The 15,995-nt window shown below is 39.3% G+C and overlaps 1 protein-coding gene across 3 annotated transcripts in view; it reads right to left on the reverse strand.

Annotated features, from left to right (window-relative positions):
• Positions 1 to 15,995, reverse strand: part of FBN1 (fibrillin 1) — a 157,593-nt gene that overhangs the window by 67,613 nt on the left and 73,985 nt on the right. For all 3 annotated transcript variants that reach the window (XM_055813633.1, XM_055813643.1, XM_055813626.1), the window contains exons 14-19: positions 12,540 to 12,665; positions 10,290 to 10,412; positions 5,319 to 5,441; positions 3,866 to 4,018; positions 1,578 to 1,631; positions 534 to 659 (exon numbers count right to left, since the gene is read on the reverse strand). In XM_055813633.1, the coding sequence (XP_055669608.1) occupies positions 534 to 659; positions 1,578 to 1,631; positions 3,866 to 4,018; positions 5,319 to 5,441; positions 10,290 to 10,412; positions 12,540 to 12,665 (705 nt within the window). The remainder of the gene's footprint in view (positions 1 to 533; positions 660 to 1,577; positions 1,632 to 3,865; positions 4,019 to 5,318; positions 5,442 to 10,289; positions 10,413 to 12,539; positions 12,666 to 15,995) is intronic.

Below are 15,995 nucleotides of genomic sequence, written 5' to 3' on the forward strand. Positions count from 1 at the left end.
GCTTCCAATGACAGTAAGTTTTCCTGTGTCTGGCCAGTACACTTAACAGAGTTACACCAATAGCGCTAACTGAAAGCTGAAAGGGAATTTTCTCCAACATCAGAGTTGGGAGAAACCATGTAAGCCTTCTGCAGCATATGGGATGCTTATCTTTTTATAATCAGTCAGGAGCTTCACTTAAATCCTCTGCACACTGGTGATCCTACATCCCTCCTCTGGTGCACTCTAATCGCAGGATCTGGCTTCTTCTGATTTTGAGAAACACTGGTATTGCAGAGTGCAGGTTCAGTGGACTTAACTGAACTGGATGTTTATTGCCTGGTTGCCAGAGTCACTGATCACAATGGGCCCTCTCCAGCTCCACAGTGGAGGATTTTATAAGCATTGCAAAACAGTGAAATTAAAACAAGAATTCAGCAGAAACATCCAGAAATATCAGAAGAGCAGCTAGTGGATCTGAAAAAACACTGAAAAAGTGAAAGAGGATAAAAACAAGCATCAAACTTCAAAATGAAAAATGGGACATTTCATACCAATGCAATTTTTCCCAGTTGAATCTACTTCATACCCAGGGTTACAAATACATTTGTATGTTCCATGCAGATTCTCACACCTTCCATTTGGACAGAGATCAGTATCCAGTAAGCACTCATTAATATCTACATAAAGGTAAAAAAACAAACAAACAAACAAAAAACCCCAGAGTCAGTTATTGAGGGGTTGTGGAGGTTAATTCTCCAGACTGGAAAAAAATACATTTTCAATACAAGTACCATTGGCTGGTCCATATTTAGAATCATGTAGTTCTAATTAGGGAATTCACACATACATATATTCACACTCCAGAGAAAAGAGCATCCCTTTCACACTGACTTAAGACCACCTCTAGCCCACAGACATTTAAGAGACTTGAAACTGTAGGTAAGAACTGGGATATTAAACTGGGGTCTTAAATTTCGAGAGGCACATGTACTAATGCCCCCCTGTATCTCCTGATTCACAGCATTTTCAGATGGTATCGCTCTCCAAAGCATGAACATCCCTCCTTTCTGAATGCTTTTCCCTCTCTCTCTGCTGCCAGCAAATCTACTAGCAAGCATTGGCTGACTTATGAGTCTGCAGTTTCACAGTTCTACAACTACAAAGCTTTCACTGTAATCATTTGCTCCTTTCTCTGTAATTAACCAAACTCTGTCAGCCTGGCCTTTTTGACAGATGGAAATATGTAAGAAGCTCAAGTTCAACATGGCTTTATTCTTCTGGATTATTTCAGTTGAAATGTGTAAATATGACTTAGGTATATGGTTTCTAAGTCATATAGGTAATAACACTTCTCACAAATTTGCCATTCTTTTATAACTGCACTCACAGACGTTCTATGGCATAAACCAGAGAGGACACACTGGCACGCTCCAGTCATTTCATCCTAAATTATTCTAATGTGACGCAAACAACCATTTGAATAAGCCTTCCTCCCATTCCTTCCTGCCATCATCCCCACCAGCGTGTCTAACAAATCAAGGATATCAAGGTCTAGCCATAACTGCTATAGTTCAAATTACATTAGGTGATCTTACCATTTCCTCCTGCAGTCATGCCAGTTCCACTGCTGCACAGAGCCTGATATTCAGCTGGAAAAATATTAAAATACTTACTGGAATATTCTTTCTTAGCTCATTGCTTTCAGCATCACCATTTACAACATGCCAATTAATTACTCGAATGAAAGAACATGCCTTTCAATTATTCTGAAAACGTTAACAGCCTCACAGTGTTCTGAACCTGTGAAACATTTTAGCAGATTCAGGGTCTGCATCTGCTCATGGAGACGGATGAGGGAAAACACATGATGAACTGAGGCATTTAGGAACAGACATAAACTTCATGCTGGCCCTCCTACACAAATGAACCATAACATATTCACAGTAAGATTCTCCAGAACTCATATGTCCAAGCCCTTGCACAAGGTGCACATTCAAAATGACCAAGAAACAGAAGGTTTCCTATAAACGTAGCCCATATTTAACTCCATTTAGCAGCAGTATCTTCAGGAGTTCATAACAGATCAAGGATCTCTTATCCTTAAAAAAAATTAATTAAAATATGTATCAAAGTATCTCAAATGTCTCAGTTATCACTGGATTCAAGTTCTACTTTTGAGTTCAGAGCAATTAACAGACTAAACTGACAGCCACAGTAGCATTAATTGTTGCCATATTTTCCAATATATCTGCACTTTAATAACAGCCCAAATAATCACACTGCTAAAATTAATATATATTAAAAATACTTATGGCATTGGCTGTCTTCTCTTTAAGGAAAATTACATGGAACATATCTCCCAATATTATCATAACCAGCAGATGAATATGTACCCCTGCTTCAATCAAATAATCACTGCCACTGTATGTGAAAGCAGACCTGCTCTGGACATGCATCAGCAACGCTTTTAGTCTAGCATGGCAGCAACTCGTGCAGAGAGCTTCCAAGGGGCACAGAGACACAAATGTCTTCCTTTCAGGAATTTTTTTCAGTCTCTCTGATACAATGCTGCTCTCACAAGAAATCTGCACCTTCCCTTCCCCACTCAAAGCCTAAAGCATGTGCTACACTTCACCCTACATCAGATGGTATTTCTTAAGCAATTGAAGAGATGGGTAAAATAACACAGGAAAAATAGCTTCCACATACATATACATTCTGCTAAAGCAATTCAAATCTAAAACAGAAGTCAATGATAGAGTCCATAAAAGATCTACCATACGATAAGGGCCCATTGATATCAGCAGAGGTTGCTGGAAAGGCTCCTTCCTAGTTTGCTAACATTTCCTTGGTGTTTTGCTATTCTAAACAACACAGCATGTTATACAACAGTGGTCAGCAAGTTCCTGCTGAAGAGCTCACATCAGTTCAACCAGCCTAATTTGTTCCAACTGGTTTTCTCCCTAATGCTTTTCATAAAGCTATCCATTAAAACTGAGATTTAAAAAATGATTCTAAAATTATTTTTGCCTACAAAACATATACCACATTAGTATGAGATGCTTTTGAACTACATATAGAATAGCGTATTTTCTTTACGTTGCAACAACAGATTTGCTGAGTGAGAAGAATCACTCAACAAAGCTGGGCTTCAAAGTAGCTCCCTGCAGTCAGTCACCTCCGTGAAACCAGTGTCTATTTACTGGCTTCACAGCAAGGACTGTGTCAGCACAGTCTTCTTGGAAGAAGTGCTTTCCTGAAAGCAGATTCTGCCCACGAAAATGATTAAGATTGCTTTCTTGCCAGAGAGAGGTTATGTTCCAGACAACTTTGCTAGGTGGGGATTTGGGTGACAGACTCAAGTATTCTCAAGCAACTTAACTGGACATTTGTTTTTGCATTGACTATCCAAAGGCTAGTTACTGTATAAACAATTCCAGATCACTTGAAGGATACAGAATTCAAGCAGGAAACATCTGACTCACAGGTGTACATAAGGATTTGAAAATATGTATATATATATGAATTACTCAAGATATTTCCATTAATAACTCCAGTTCAAATATATATTTTTTCGTTATCCACATCTATTGAAATAGAGATTGTCGTTTGAAAATCTGTTTTAATGCATGTAACAACTCTGGACCCAGATGTTGGTGTTTACTGTTGCCTCAAAAAACTCTCCCTTGTACTCCTCTCCAACATGCAAAATAGAAGATTGTTCAAATTATAGGATGTTATACAACAATTTAACCCTTCTGATTTAGGAAGGTTAATGCTAATGTTGATGTGCAGTGCTAATACGAAAGTGTATTTTACCTTTCTAACAACAGTTTATCGACTAAAGCTTGGATTTGAATATGTACCAGTAAATAGGCCATACCTGAATTTTGCGCTGGGCAGGGCTGACAAGGCTCCCCAAAAGCATAGTCAGTGCTGGCACAACAGCACTCCGATTTTGTAACTGCACCCGTTAATGGTCTCACGCACTGTCCCCTCTTGTAGCCACCATAGCACGTGCTTCGCATATGTGTATCTGAGGAAAGAAATCTCTTTTCAACATGCCATAGGAACTATACTGCCATAAATTACAAGAAGTATTACATGTAGCTTGGGTATCATAACCACGGTAAAATAGTTGTAAAAACAAAACATCCTTCACCATTTCCCTGTGCTTTTTACCGGCCTATACCCTCATTCTACTTGGGACAGGAAATTCTTGTTCCTCATGCTCCTAAGAGTTCAGATATACAAACTAGTTACTGCATTTCATAACTCAACATGCATCAGTGAACTACGAGGGGAACAATCAATACTTAACCTTGAACTAGCAAAAGGCCACAGGGAAAACAGACCAAGTCTCTACCATGTGGCAGGGACATTACTGACTTGCAACCTGACAGGCCCAGCATCATCATCTTTGAGCTAGAACCAAGTATCATCCCAAAACTTAAAAAAACACCAACTCAGTACTGTTTACTTTCAGAGTTAGAGGATGGATTTGGTTTTAACAAGAAGTATTTTATCTCCCCCTCCCAGCCTTGTTAGTTGTCTCTGACTCACAAAGGCTAAAATCACCACTGGTGCAACATCCTGGATTAAGCCCACTAAGGCTACACTAAAGCTTACTTCATTTTATACCTGAAAAACAGGCAGAATGAGAGAAAAAGAAAAAACTTCCACAAGGAAAAGATCACAATATGTGCTGCCGCTAGAAAAATCCTTCGTTGTAAAAACAACTTCTAGTAAAAAACAAAGAAAAAGGCAGTAATGCTATTTCAGTGCATAGGATTTAAAAAGTTGATCTTCTCAGGTCCAGGTGTGATGTTTCTCATTTTTAAAAATCTGGTCCATAATAGCTGCCAGTCACATTAGAATATTAAAATCAAACACCCCAAATATCTTTCACTTGTAAAGAAAGAGGCAGAAGTGGAAAAATTGGCATGTCCTACTTTAAGAAGAGGAGAAAGAGTAAAATATATCTTTAAGCTTAGTGACAAATGAAGAATCCTACATTGACAGAAATGGGGCAAATTCTTACCTACTCAAAACTGATACAGCACTACTCACCTCCAACAGTACTACGCTGTACAGTCTACCTGACCTTGTGATTTGGCCCACACATTTTTTCTCTTTAAATGCAAAGGAACGAGAAACAAGCAAAATGGGCTATTACAGTAAATATCCCAGAGCTAGTAGTATCCACTACAACTACCACCCAACAATCCATGAAAAATTTGGTGAATTCTTCATTCAAACTTGATCTGTCCATCAGTCTAGCATTAATGCCTTAGCATTGGTTAATTGTGTCTCACCACACATTAAGCTTGCCTTACCGACACACACGCGTCCATCCAGTCCTACTGCAAGGCCAGGGAAGCATTCACATCTGAAAGAGCCATCAGTGTTCACGCAGCGCCCATTCATGCATATTCCAGCTGTCTCACACTCATCGATGTCTGTTGGAGAACAGAATGACCTTTATTAGAAATTAAATTACATAGTGTTCAATGCCTGGCTGAAACTTGCATTTGTGCAGCTTCTTTTCAATACATCCTATAGAAAAATATCAAGTGTAAATGGAAACTAGTTCAAGTAAGTGTTTTATTAGGAATAACGACCAATTCATTTTGTGAAACGGATGAAGAAAATGCAAAATTCAGGAGAAATAAACAGAAAAAAACAATTTAGCTGTCCTTAGAAAGCAAAAAGGGACTACATTTTCCTAACTTGTTCCCAAGAGGTATATATTCTGATTTAAGGTTCATTCAGGCAAAAACATAATCAGAGGAAGGAGGAAACTGTGACTGCTAAAAAAAAAAAAGGACTTCTGTAGTGTACAACAGGGCAGTCCCTTTCGGTGCTAACAGTTAGTTCCTGCTGTAAGAAACCAGTCCAGATAGCAAATTGAATCTTTGACCCCTGTTACGAGGTACCTTCACAGGGCCACCAAAGTATTTCCCTTCCTTCTGCTGTGGGTTCAGTTTTCGGCAGCACATCTAAATCTCCACAGTCAGACCCTGCCCACACGTAGTGTCTCTCTGGTGACCTGCACGACAATTGGGTTTTCCTATCAGATGCTCATTACAGCCCACTTTATAAACTTTCAATGGACAGGCAGCACTCCAATTTGAAAGGAATTTGTTAATGATTTGAGCCCTGAGCAATTGCTGAGCACAAGCCACCATCTTTGCCCAACAATAGTACATTGAACAATAAGGCCCTTAGCAATGAAATACAAGAACGAAGCCTTATAGTATTAGACTATCCAAAGGGATGTTAAATTAATACAAAAATTGTATAGGCTGTGCGTCCTGTTAATAGTAAGATCATTCTCTAGACAGAGAGAGCGTGCCATTATTGTGTACGTGATTAAGAAAAGGAGTGTTTAAAATATTGTTTGGAAGTATGTATAACCTTTATAAAATAATCACTTCATAACAACTCTCCATAATATATACAAGAGACGGTGTGTGTGACAATTTCCTTTTTTCTGACCTTAAAAGGGCAAATTGAGAGTGAAACACCTCTGTGTTTTACTTAGTTTGTGTTGTTTGGCATAAAACATGGCTTGTATGATCCAAGATTCCTTTTTCAAACTGCATTTTAAAATAGAAGTTACGTTTAAGTACATGGGCTCAATTCATTTCTACTTCATCCTGCAATCTTTTGTTCTGTTTCAGACAAATCTTAAATGCTTTTCTCACTTTAAATTTAGTCCTTACTCATTGTAAGTAAAATCAGAGTTGGGACTTCAACATGTGCTTATACTGTTTAACAGTGTAGACAGTTATTTTGTTAGACAACACTGAATTCCTTTGACAGATACAAGTTCTCCTAGAAGAAAAATAAAAAACTAACTTTCCTTTTTTAAGGTTACTTACAGAAACAGAAAGGCAAAGTTACTTTTTTTTCTTTTTGCTGTAGTTCATTTTTAAAAAAGATTTTGTAAGCTAGTAAGGGGTGAAATGCGCAATCCATTTTCCTCTGCATCGATTTACAAATGTGTTGAAAATACTGTCATAGATGGTTTACAGAAGGTAAAGTGGGTCACTTAGAATTGTGCAGATCAGGAAAACCTGGCTCCAGTAAAGATGGGGTAAAAAGCTTCTGCTTTTATCAGGGCTGAGATTCCACCCAGTAAATCCACTACGTACACAGGCAAAAAGTCCAAATTTCTAACCTTGACAAGGCTCTGCTGTCTTCTGTGGTAAAAGTCACCATTTGGGCAACTTCAAAAATATTCATTTTTCTGACTTTTGCCAGAATTCCTCAAACTGGTTCTCAAAAACCTACTAATGGACTCATTCTCCATGTTCAATGAGTTTTCGCTTTTTCTGCTTAGCCTGCTCAGCAGTGCCAGCTGAGCACAGGAAGTCCTCTAATTTTAACCAGGAAAAATTTGCTCAGACTACTAAACTGCCACTTCCAGTTGCCTTGCAATAGCTTTCAACTTGAGGAATTCCTGTTTGGTCTAAAGATGAAACAATGTATGGAACAGAAGGAATGCTTTAAACCTCTCCCTGCCTGATCTAAGTATTTCTGAAAAATCATCAGCAAATCATCAGTGAAAAAAGCTAATGGTGAATAAGTTTAGTATGTCTTGTATTACAGGGAATATACAAGACCATGGTGTAACATTCTTTTTTGGCACATTATTTCATAAAGCCTGAGTGGAATTTTTTACGAGACAGCCAAGCATATGCCCTGTACTTATACTTAAAATCCAATTTTATGGAACTGTCAATTACAGTATCCCCAACTTTCAGTTAGAAATTCTTACTAGCTCAAAGTTCAGCTTACAGTGCATCAAATGAGATGTTTATAGGAGCAATGTGTTGCACACTGCAATTCTTATATTCCTTTGCTGATCCCCTAAAGAGTTTGGTGAAGACACGTGTTCAATTCCATATCAAAATTGCTCAGACAGGTAGCCAATTTGCTGCAGAAATGTCAGTTCATGCATACACACATTCCCAATATGCATGAGCACTAACTGCATGGAGAAGCATGATCTTGGAGTTTAAGCTTGTGAAAGATCTTAATGCATTCACTTCACAACAAATTCAGGATATGCAGTGTGAACAATGAGTGTTTCAAAGGCTAACTGTTCTGTAGTGCAGAAGTTATTTACTCTGCACATGTGGTGTATACAGAAAGGGCTCAATAAGGAATAAACATTAAAATGTACAGGAAAAGACACTATTGAAGATCAGTCTTCTGAAGTTTTACCAACATGACTGCAGACATTTACCAATGAGTTGTGTTCGCTTTCACCACGACATTCCTGGGAATTATTTCATGATACTTTGGGTAAGTGGAAGAAAGGAGACAAATACGAAGTTGGGAAAAAGTGTAATTTGAGTGTCAAGGTCTCAGAATCTGGTTTGATATTGACCCAACAGCAATTTAAATATGTAACGAACGTTCACATGCTCATTCATAGAGAACAAGGCTTCCTGTAAGTGTTGAAAAGCAGTAGAGAAATCCTTCATTTTACTATAAGATCTGTTCCAACTTTCAGTAGGAATCAGTTGAGTTGCCTGCAATTTTGGGTAATTTTCAAATATTCTTCCTTTGATGCACAGAAGTAACATTTCTCTAGGGCCAGAAACCTCTTTTTGGCTGTATCCATAAACCTGTTTAGCCAGGAGGCATGTAACAGAGGCTGTGAAGTTGAGTATCATTGGTTTTTAAGTAGTCTGAGGCAATTTACACACCATCTTCTTGCACGGCATTTCAGTGCACAGACTGATGAAAAAAAAACAAGAAAAGAAACCCCAAAAGATGCTGAAGGCAAGAATCAAGACAAGCATTTGGGCTGAGTCTGCATCAGTGAGTCACATCCCTGCTAACGACGCACAGAGCAGCCAGTGGTCTTTGGGAAGGCGACTGGCTGATGTGCCAAGGCCTGACGGGCATTGAGTGCTTCCCCACCAAGTCTGAGACCAAGTGTTGCTGCCATCCCACACACAGACCAGCTGGAAAATAAGCTTTGGCAGAGCACAGACATACACTTAACACTTGGAAAACAGGTAAGAATGGAAATGAAGCTGATTGCTCTAAGTGTGCAAAGGCTGCAGCCAACACAGCCAGTAGCTGTTAAGCTAAGGAAACACCTGTATGGATCTGCACATTTGTTCAATCAAGAAACTAAAGAACAATTCAGTCTCCCCATAAAAGCAACCCTATTACAAAGCAAGAATGAGGTCATCTCATTAGAAATGCACGATTCCCCCACCTGGAGGCTGGGTAGCACTGTCCTACATACCTAGTGCAAAAATTACCAAATGCAAGAGAAGTTCTGGATGTTTTACCAGATTTATTGGCCTGGTTTGGATCTAAAGTCTAAGTCTAGACACCGTGCGGTTCAGATCTAAGACTGGTACAATGTTCAAGAAGCAACGGGATCCAAATTAACTGACTTTTCATGTCACTAGCTCTCAAAACCAAATTATTTATTCAAACATTTGCTTTTGTTATTGGTCTGCAACAAGATGCTGCTGTGTAATCCAGTGTGACATTTTTTTAAAATTTGCCAAAGTGTAAGCAAGCACTTTTTCTGCCTTGATTCCAAGAGTTGAAAGACTTTACATTTTTCAAAAGAAAAAAATGTAACTTGACCCCAGCACTTGTTTATTCCTTATTTCAGCTTCTGCTTTGTGCCTATAAAACTTGTTGAAACATGAAGATTTATACATACAAAACTTCCAGTTCCTGACACGACTGAACGGAAACTGATGATGTAACCAGCAACCAGAATGGTGCAGTGTCTCCACAGCCGGTATTGCTGAGCTAGCGTAATAAATGGAAAAGACAATCTTGCTGTACTGCTCATGTCTGCATCTCAGTCACACGGGGTACTGGGCAGATGCTGTATTGACTAGGAACACCCAGGCAGGAATGGGAGCAAAACCCAAAAAAGGCAATGAGCCAGGATGTTTGGGTGGCCAAAGGCAGAACATTTAAAAAGCCAAACACAAAAAGTGAGATATACTGAAGCCAAACTGCAAAAGACATCATAGGCAAAAAGACCTGGAACTTAACTAGGTCAGATCACACAGTCCTTGACCAAAGAATATTCCCCACTGGCTGGTTAAGGCAGTTACTCAACACTGTGGAGAAGATGGAGTACTGTCTTGCAGTATGACAGATCATCCTACCCAATTAAAAAAAACATGTCTGATGAGAACTCTGCCCAGTATTTCTTGTCCCTAAGGATCAGTGTAAGAAAATAAGGTGATTCTTGAAGCTAGCAAAGGGATATGACTCATAGGCTTTGGGAACCTGTAATTTGTTGTGCTCACCTCGGCAATAACGTCCATCAGATGCTAACTGGAATCCTGGTTTACAAATGCATTTAAAACTGCCATCTTCATTGATGCACATCCCGTTGAGGCACATGTTCCTTATGCTGCACTCATCCATATCTGAAAATGTACATAATAGACATAAAGCTCATAATGTTTAAGTAAAAAAGCTCTTACTAGTTATACCCAAAAGATAAACTTTAATTCCTTTCTTAGTCATCAGAGGTATATGTTAATCAGAAACATACAATGGGACATAGCACACCATCCTAGAGGATGTGTCAAAACAATGACTCTTTTTTTTCATAATGTATCATTAATATATAAAGGTAAGCATCTGGAACAGGCAAAAGAGAATGAAAAACAGATGAGAAACCGGACAGCTATAAGAACTGCCAGTTGGTAGAAACTGTAAGAAAGAGAGAAACATATGTAACTAAAGAGGCTTGCAATCTTGCTGTAAATAGAAGCTGTTAGAAGCAGCCTTCCATTTGAAATGGTAAACACAATTTTATGTTATCAAGAACACCTGAAAGGGGAGGAGTGGGCAACTCTGTTTGGAGTAAAGGTTTTTGTGACCTCCACTGGATGAACCCAAGAGTTATGATGTGGGAGAATTCCCAGCACTGTGCCACTGTGCTCAAGCATGCACTCTGTGAGCACCTTCATCAACTTCCATTTAAAATGAAACCTACCCCTTCCCTGGCGTCAGCATGACAGGTCACATAGAAGGGTACTTACTAATCTTGGCTTCATACCAGCATTATTCACCCTCTGATCTAATGACATGAAGGACTCAAATAAGGAAAGGTGGAGGTCCCAGACGCTGCTATTCTGAACCCTGCACAGGTACTCACACGACAAAAAAAACCCAAACACCAAGACAGTACAGAGAATTCTGTGCTTGATTTGAGCAAGCTTTTATATCCTCTTTGTCTTTATTTTGTCCTGGCACAAAATGAAATCAGTTTTGGATGTTACATCTGAAAAAAATCAGAACTATTTACAAGTTTCATCTAAAGGACTATACATAGGTGCAATGACAAGGTCTTTACTGATTAGTGAGTGTGCGCATGTACTCCTAAGAACAAAACTCAATGCATTACAATGCCAGAGATTAAACTGTTTCATAAGTGGACGCAACAGACATTCTGGCAACATATGCAATGGAATTAAAAATGTTTTACCAGACCACCAATGTCCTGGTTCTTATTACTATTAGCACATGGCATTTGGTGGGAAAGGAAGAAACCAGAATAGAGGTTTTTTTCCAAAATATATTAATTTCCAAATCTATTTAGTCAATATAGTTCCGTAATAAGATATTTAGAAAGCAGCTTATAGTGCTAAACTGTATCTAAAAAAAGAGTCAGGAAAAACAGAGTCTTAAAATGTCTGTCTCTACCAAGGATTAACAGAATCACTACTAGCACATAAAATCACTGGATCATAATGACATTACAATATATTCAGAATCGTGCTATTTTCCTTAATATTGCAGCTGTCTTGGACAGAAATTACACTTCTAGACATGGTGTGTTTTCTTTTTACTTACAGGCTAATTCAGACAAAAATAATTTATGATTTAAAAAAAAAAAATAAAAAAAATTGTGTATCTATCCCAACCAGGAATTTTGGCATAAAGTATTAGAGCTGAATCACTGAGATAATATTCTGCCAAAAATGTTTCTAAGAACAGTGCTTGAAATTCCTTTAACGTATGAATAGATCATTGGGAACCCTCCCAAGGACCTTGGGAAGCATGATAAAGAACATTCTTCTTTTTTCCCCCCTTTACTAAAGGTCTGGGAGGTAGGAACACATCAATTATGTTTACAAATTTTTCTTAAAACAGTTTTTATGGGTCAGACCAGACTGCATCTACATAAAACACATAGCTAGTCACCCAGTAAGATCCCATAAAGCGTGCTGTTAAACACACAGTAAAATCAGGCAGCATGTGACTTGTGCTCCGTTTTAAAATGTACCACTCCCATCAAAGAAACTGCATTTTGTGATAGTGGTATGTGCTATTTCTCCTGCTGGACAGACATCCCGTTGAGGATTGCCAAGCCAAGGTTCCAGAGCTGGCTGCAAAAGACAGTTTACTTGCCCTCCCAGATACAGCAAAAGGTATTTAGAAATTTGATTCCTTGTTCCTTCCCTTCCCCCCCCCACCAGAGGTCCTTTTCTTTTTCATTGACGTGAATAATCCCTTGCAACAGAATAACTTCAGAAAAGTCTTACCTTCGCAGTTTTTCCCATCAGCTGCCACTTGAAAGCCAGCATTACACACACAGTGAAAACTGCCATCTGTATTTATGCATCGTCCGTTATTACAGATACGACCATTCTGTAAACATTCGTCAACGTCTGAAAGCCAATCAAAAAGAAAAATAACATTTTGGGCTTTTTCTTTTTTATACTTGAGAGGAATTTTTCCCATTTCCCCTTCCCCTAGGTCTTTAACCCTACATGGAAACTATATTCACCTGAAAAATGATTTATTTTTATTTTCATAACCGAATGTTATGGGGGTGGAAAATGTTCATCAGCTTGAAATTTCAAGTTGCTGTGAAAGAATTTCAGTGAACATTACCCTGCAGCTTGGTCAAACAAGAATCATACTCTTTCAGTTGTTTTTTTGCATTTTTGTTCAGCATGAAAATATTTTTACTGACGTTTAACTTAACAATAGTAACTACTGAAGGAAAGACAGAGGCTTTGTAAGATAACAGGAAAGTTCGAGACCTTCCCACCTTGGAAGATATTTCTCCTGCTTATTTTATATTTGAAACATCAGCTCCTCATTTCCCTCTCTCTGCAGGAGGTACTTGGCAAGTGCTTTGGAGGACCTGAATAGTGATATCACACGAGGCTGGCAGCTCTCCCTCTCCTCCAAACGAGGGGAGAGGAGATGCTGAGACAGACTGTCTAGACATTTTTCAGATTGCTCAGTGTTCTCCATCAAGGCCTGGACCATCTCCCAGAGATTCCTGCACACAGGGGACTCTGCTCACAGCGATCTCAACCAGCCCATGCAGACCTATCTATTGTGCAACCAGACTGTCTCCCCAAATATCCTGGGGGTGCCCATCCCCACAGCAGTGCATTACCCTGCTTCAGGAAGATGCAGAGCACAGGGTGTTCTCCCAAATGTCCCTGCTCTCTGGACACCTATCTGAGGTGGAAGGGATGTCTCTCAAAACTGTGAACCAGTAGTTGCCTTCTCAACAGTGTGGTAGTTTTTGGAAGCTGCTAAGAAATCCCTGAATATAAGTGTTTTGCAAGCAAGCAACCAGGCCAGCAAAGGCAAGCGCCACTCAAGCGACAGCTCACCGCAGTGGTAGCTTACAGCCCCCTCGACTTCCAGTAAAAGCATACAGGCTCGATAAACCTCCCCTCAGGTGACAAACAAGCATTACTGGATCAACAACGCATAGAAGTGAGTTTTCTCTCTGCTCAGTCCCTTTTGCCCCACTTTTGTGGCAATCAGTTTTACCTGAGCTTGGCTTCAGCTACTCCACCAGCTTCCTTCCTTAGGACAGGCAGAAATGCCACAGCATCTCAAGATTTTTCTGGTCTTCTAGCTTTCAAGAGTTCATCAGGATTTGTACTTTTATGTACCTCATGCCATCTAAATCATGGCAGAATCTTGTTGTTCTTTACATACACACAGCTGATCAGAGACCCACCACTAGTTTATGTTACATTTTGAATTTTCAAATTATGAAATAACATTGTGGATTATTTTCTTTTCCCGCTCAGAGAAACTTGTAAAAATCAAAGCTCCCCTCTCACTGACATACCCACAATTGTGGCCATCTTCATGTAAGGTCTGACCTCCCCCTCTCAGAAATGTCAGGTAGATTACAGTAAGCACTTAGCTGTTAAAGCTTTGACTCCCATACATTCATAGCTAATCACCATAAAATTTCACTTCTTTTCTGCAGTCCACTTTACATCCCCTCTTCTGCAACTCAAAAGCATTTCTTGTTTTGATCACTAAACATAATGTGACAAGCTGATTCATCAATGTCTCCCATTAACATACACATTCAGCCAAACTCTTACTAGATTATAAGGGATCCTAATAACAGTTGAATCAGTAGCTTGCGATACAGTCTGCAATGTTTAATCGGTCACCTATCAGACTCATCATGCAGAAAAAAAGCATTCCTCTGGAACCTCTGAGCAAGGAATAGATAAACATCTGTTCACGATGGAGACTTCATTTTTCAAGAACAGACGTAAGGAATACATTTGCAAAAGCGTATCAGCACAGACACATATGTGTATGCAAAGAATAAAACCTCAACATACAAAGTAGTCATGCGAATTAATTTTACAACAAATGCTGATTTTGGCAGGCACCAATGCTCTATGTATGTTTTGCCAAATGCACCCCACCAGCCTTTTTCTTTTCCCTAATCTGGTCCTAAAAATTCCTCCAGAAAACAAAGATTCTGCACATCATAGCATTTTCTGAACTGCCTGTCAAGCAAGCGCAGTTCCCATAGACTGCAAAGGAACTGCTAAGTGACCACACTTTAATGCCATTAAGCTACTGGGCTTCTGACAACCATGTGTTTGTGTAATGAATCAGTCAAATTAAAAGCGTGTGACAAAAATGACTCATGAGTAAATTCATCACTGCTGAGACTCCACTTCAGCACTCCTTCACCACTAGTCAGCTGAACTATGAAGATGCTTCCACAACATGGCTGTTTGGCAGCAATTAGGTCAAATACTCCCAGCAATGTGCAGCAGCGGTGCTGGCTCTGCGTGTCCTCCTGGAGTGGAGTAAGCTTCTCTACTGCTAGTATCTTTCTGATTCACAAAGAAAAGAAAAAAACTGCACACTATACAGATAGCTCTCGCCTGGCTTTTTAGAAATTCTCTGCTTCAGAATGAGTGCATGCTCAAGGAACCCTCCTCTTAGTGCAGAAAGCAAAATATGAAGACAAGCTGAGACTCTGAGCATTCAAACATCCTGTTTCATTTCGATGCTTCATTTCTTACAGAATATCAAAGTAGCCATTCATTCTCCTGCCAGAAGTCTCCCATTATGACTTAACTATAAAGGACTGTATCCACCTTTACGGTAAAATTCCCACCGCAGGACAGTTTGGGAGCCACAGAACCCTGACAGAGCACTGACTACTGAAGAACTACGCGTTCCCCACTCCCATAGGAAGACAGGATGAAGACCATCATGACTACTGTTGAGCCTGGTCTTCAAAACACCAATAATGTGGATTCTACAGCTTTCCCACCTAGACCTTCCCAGTGCTTCACTACTTTTTCACACCCTATTTAAGTTTTCATTGCTGTAATTTATGCTTAGTTCTTTCTCTGACAGTGGGCAGGGACAACACACAGGCATTGTACTCTTGTATTTACCCACTGGAAGACTCATCTTCCCCACCCCCTTAGCCTTTAACAGTCTTTCATAGGTAAAGAGGGAATGTTTAACTGTCCTTGAGATCCTCAAGAAGCAGAAGAAAAAAATGTCTCAATAGTTTAAAAAACAAAACCAAAAAAAAGACGTCTCTTCCACTTCATAGCCACAAATGGTGCCAAGATACTTTCAGCACAAGACAAAATGTCTTTCTTCGTAACCCAGTTTGTGAACAGCCAACTCAGGCGGATTAATCATTTTTACTGCCATATCTGATTTATTTTTTTAAAAACACCTCATAT

This window comes from Falco peregrinus, chromosome 1 (assembly GCF_023634155.1).
Source record: "Falco peregrinus isolate bFalPer1 chromosome 1, bFalPer1.pri, whole genome shotgun sequence".
NCBI lineage: Eukaryota > Metazoa > Chordata > Aves > Falconiformes > Falconidae > Falco > Falco peregrinus.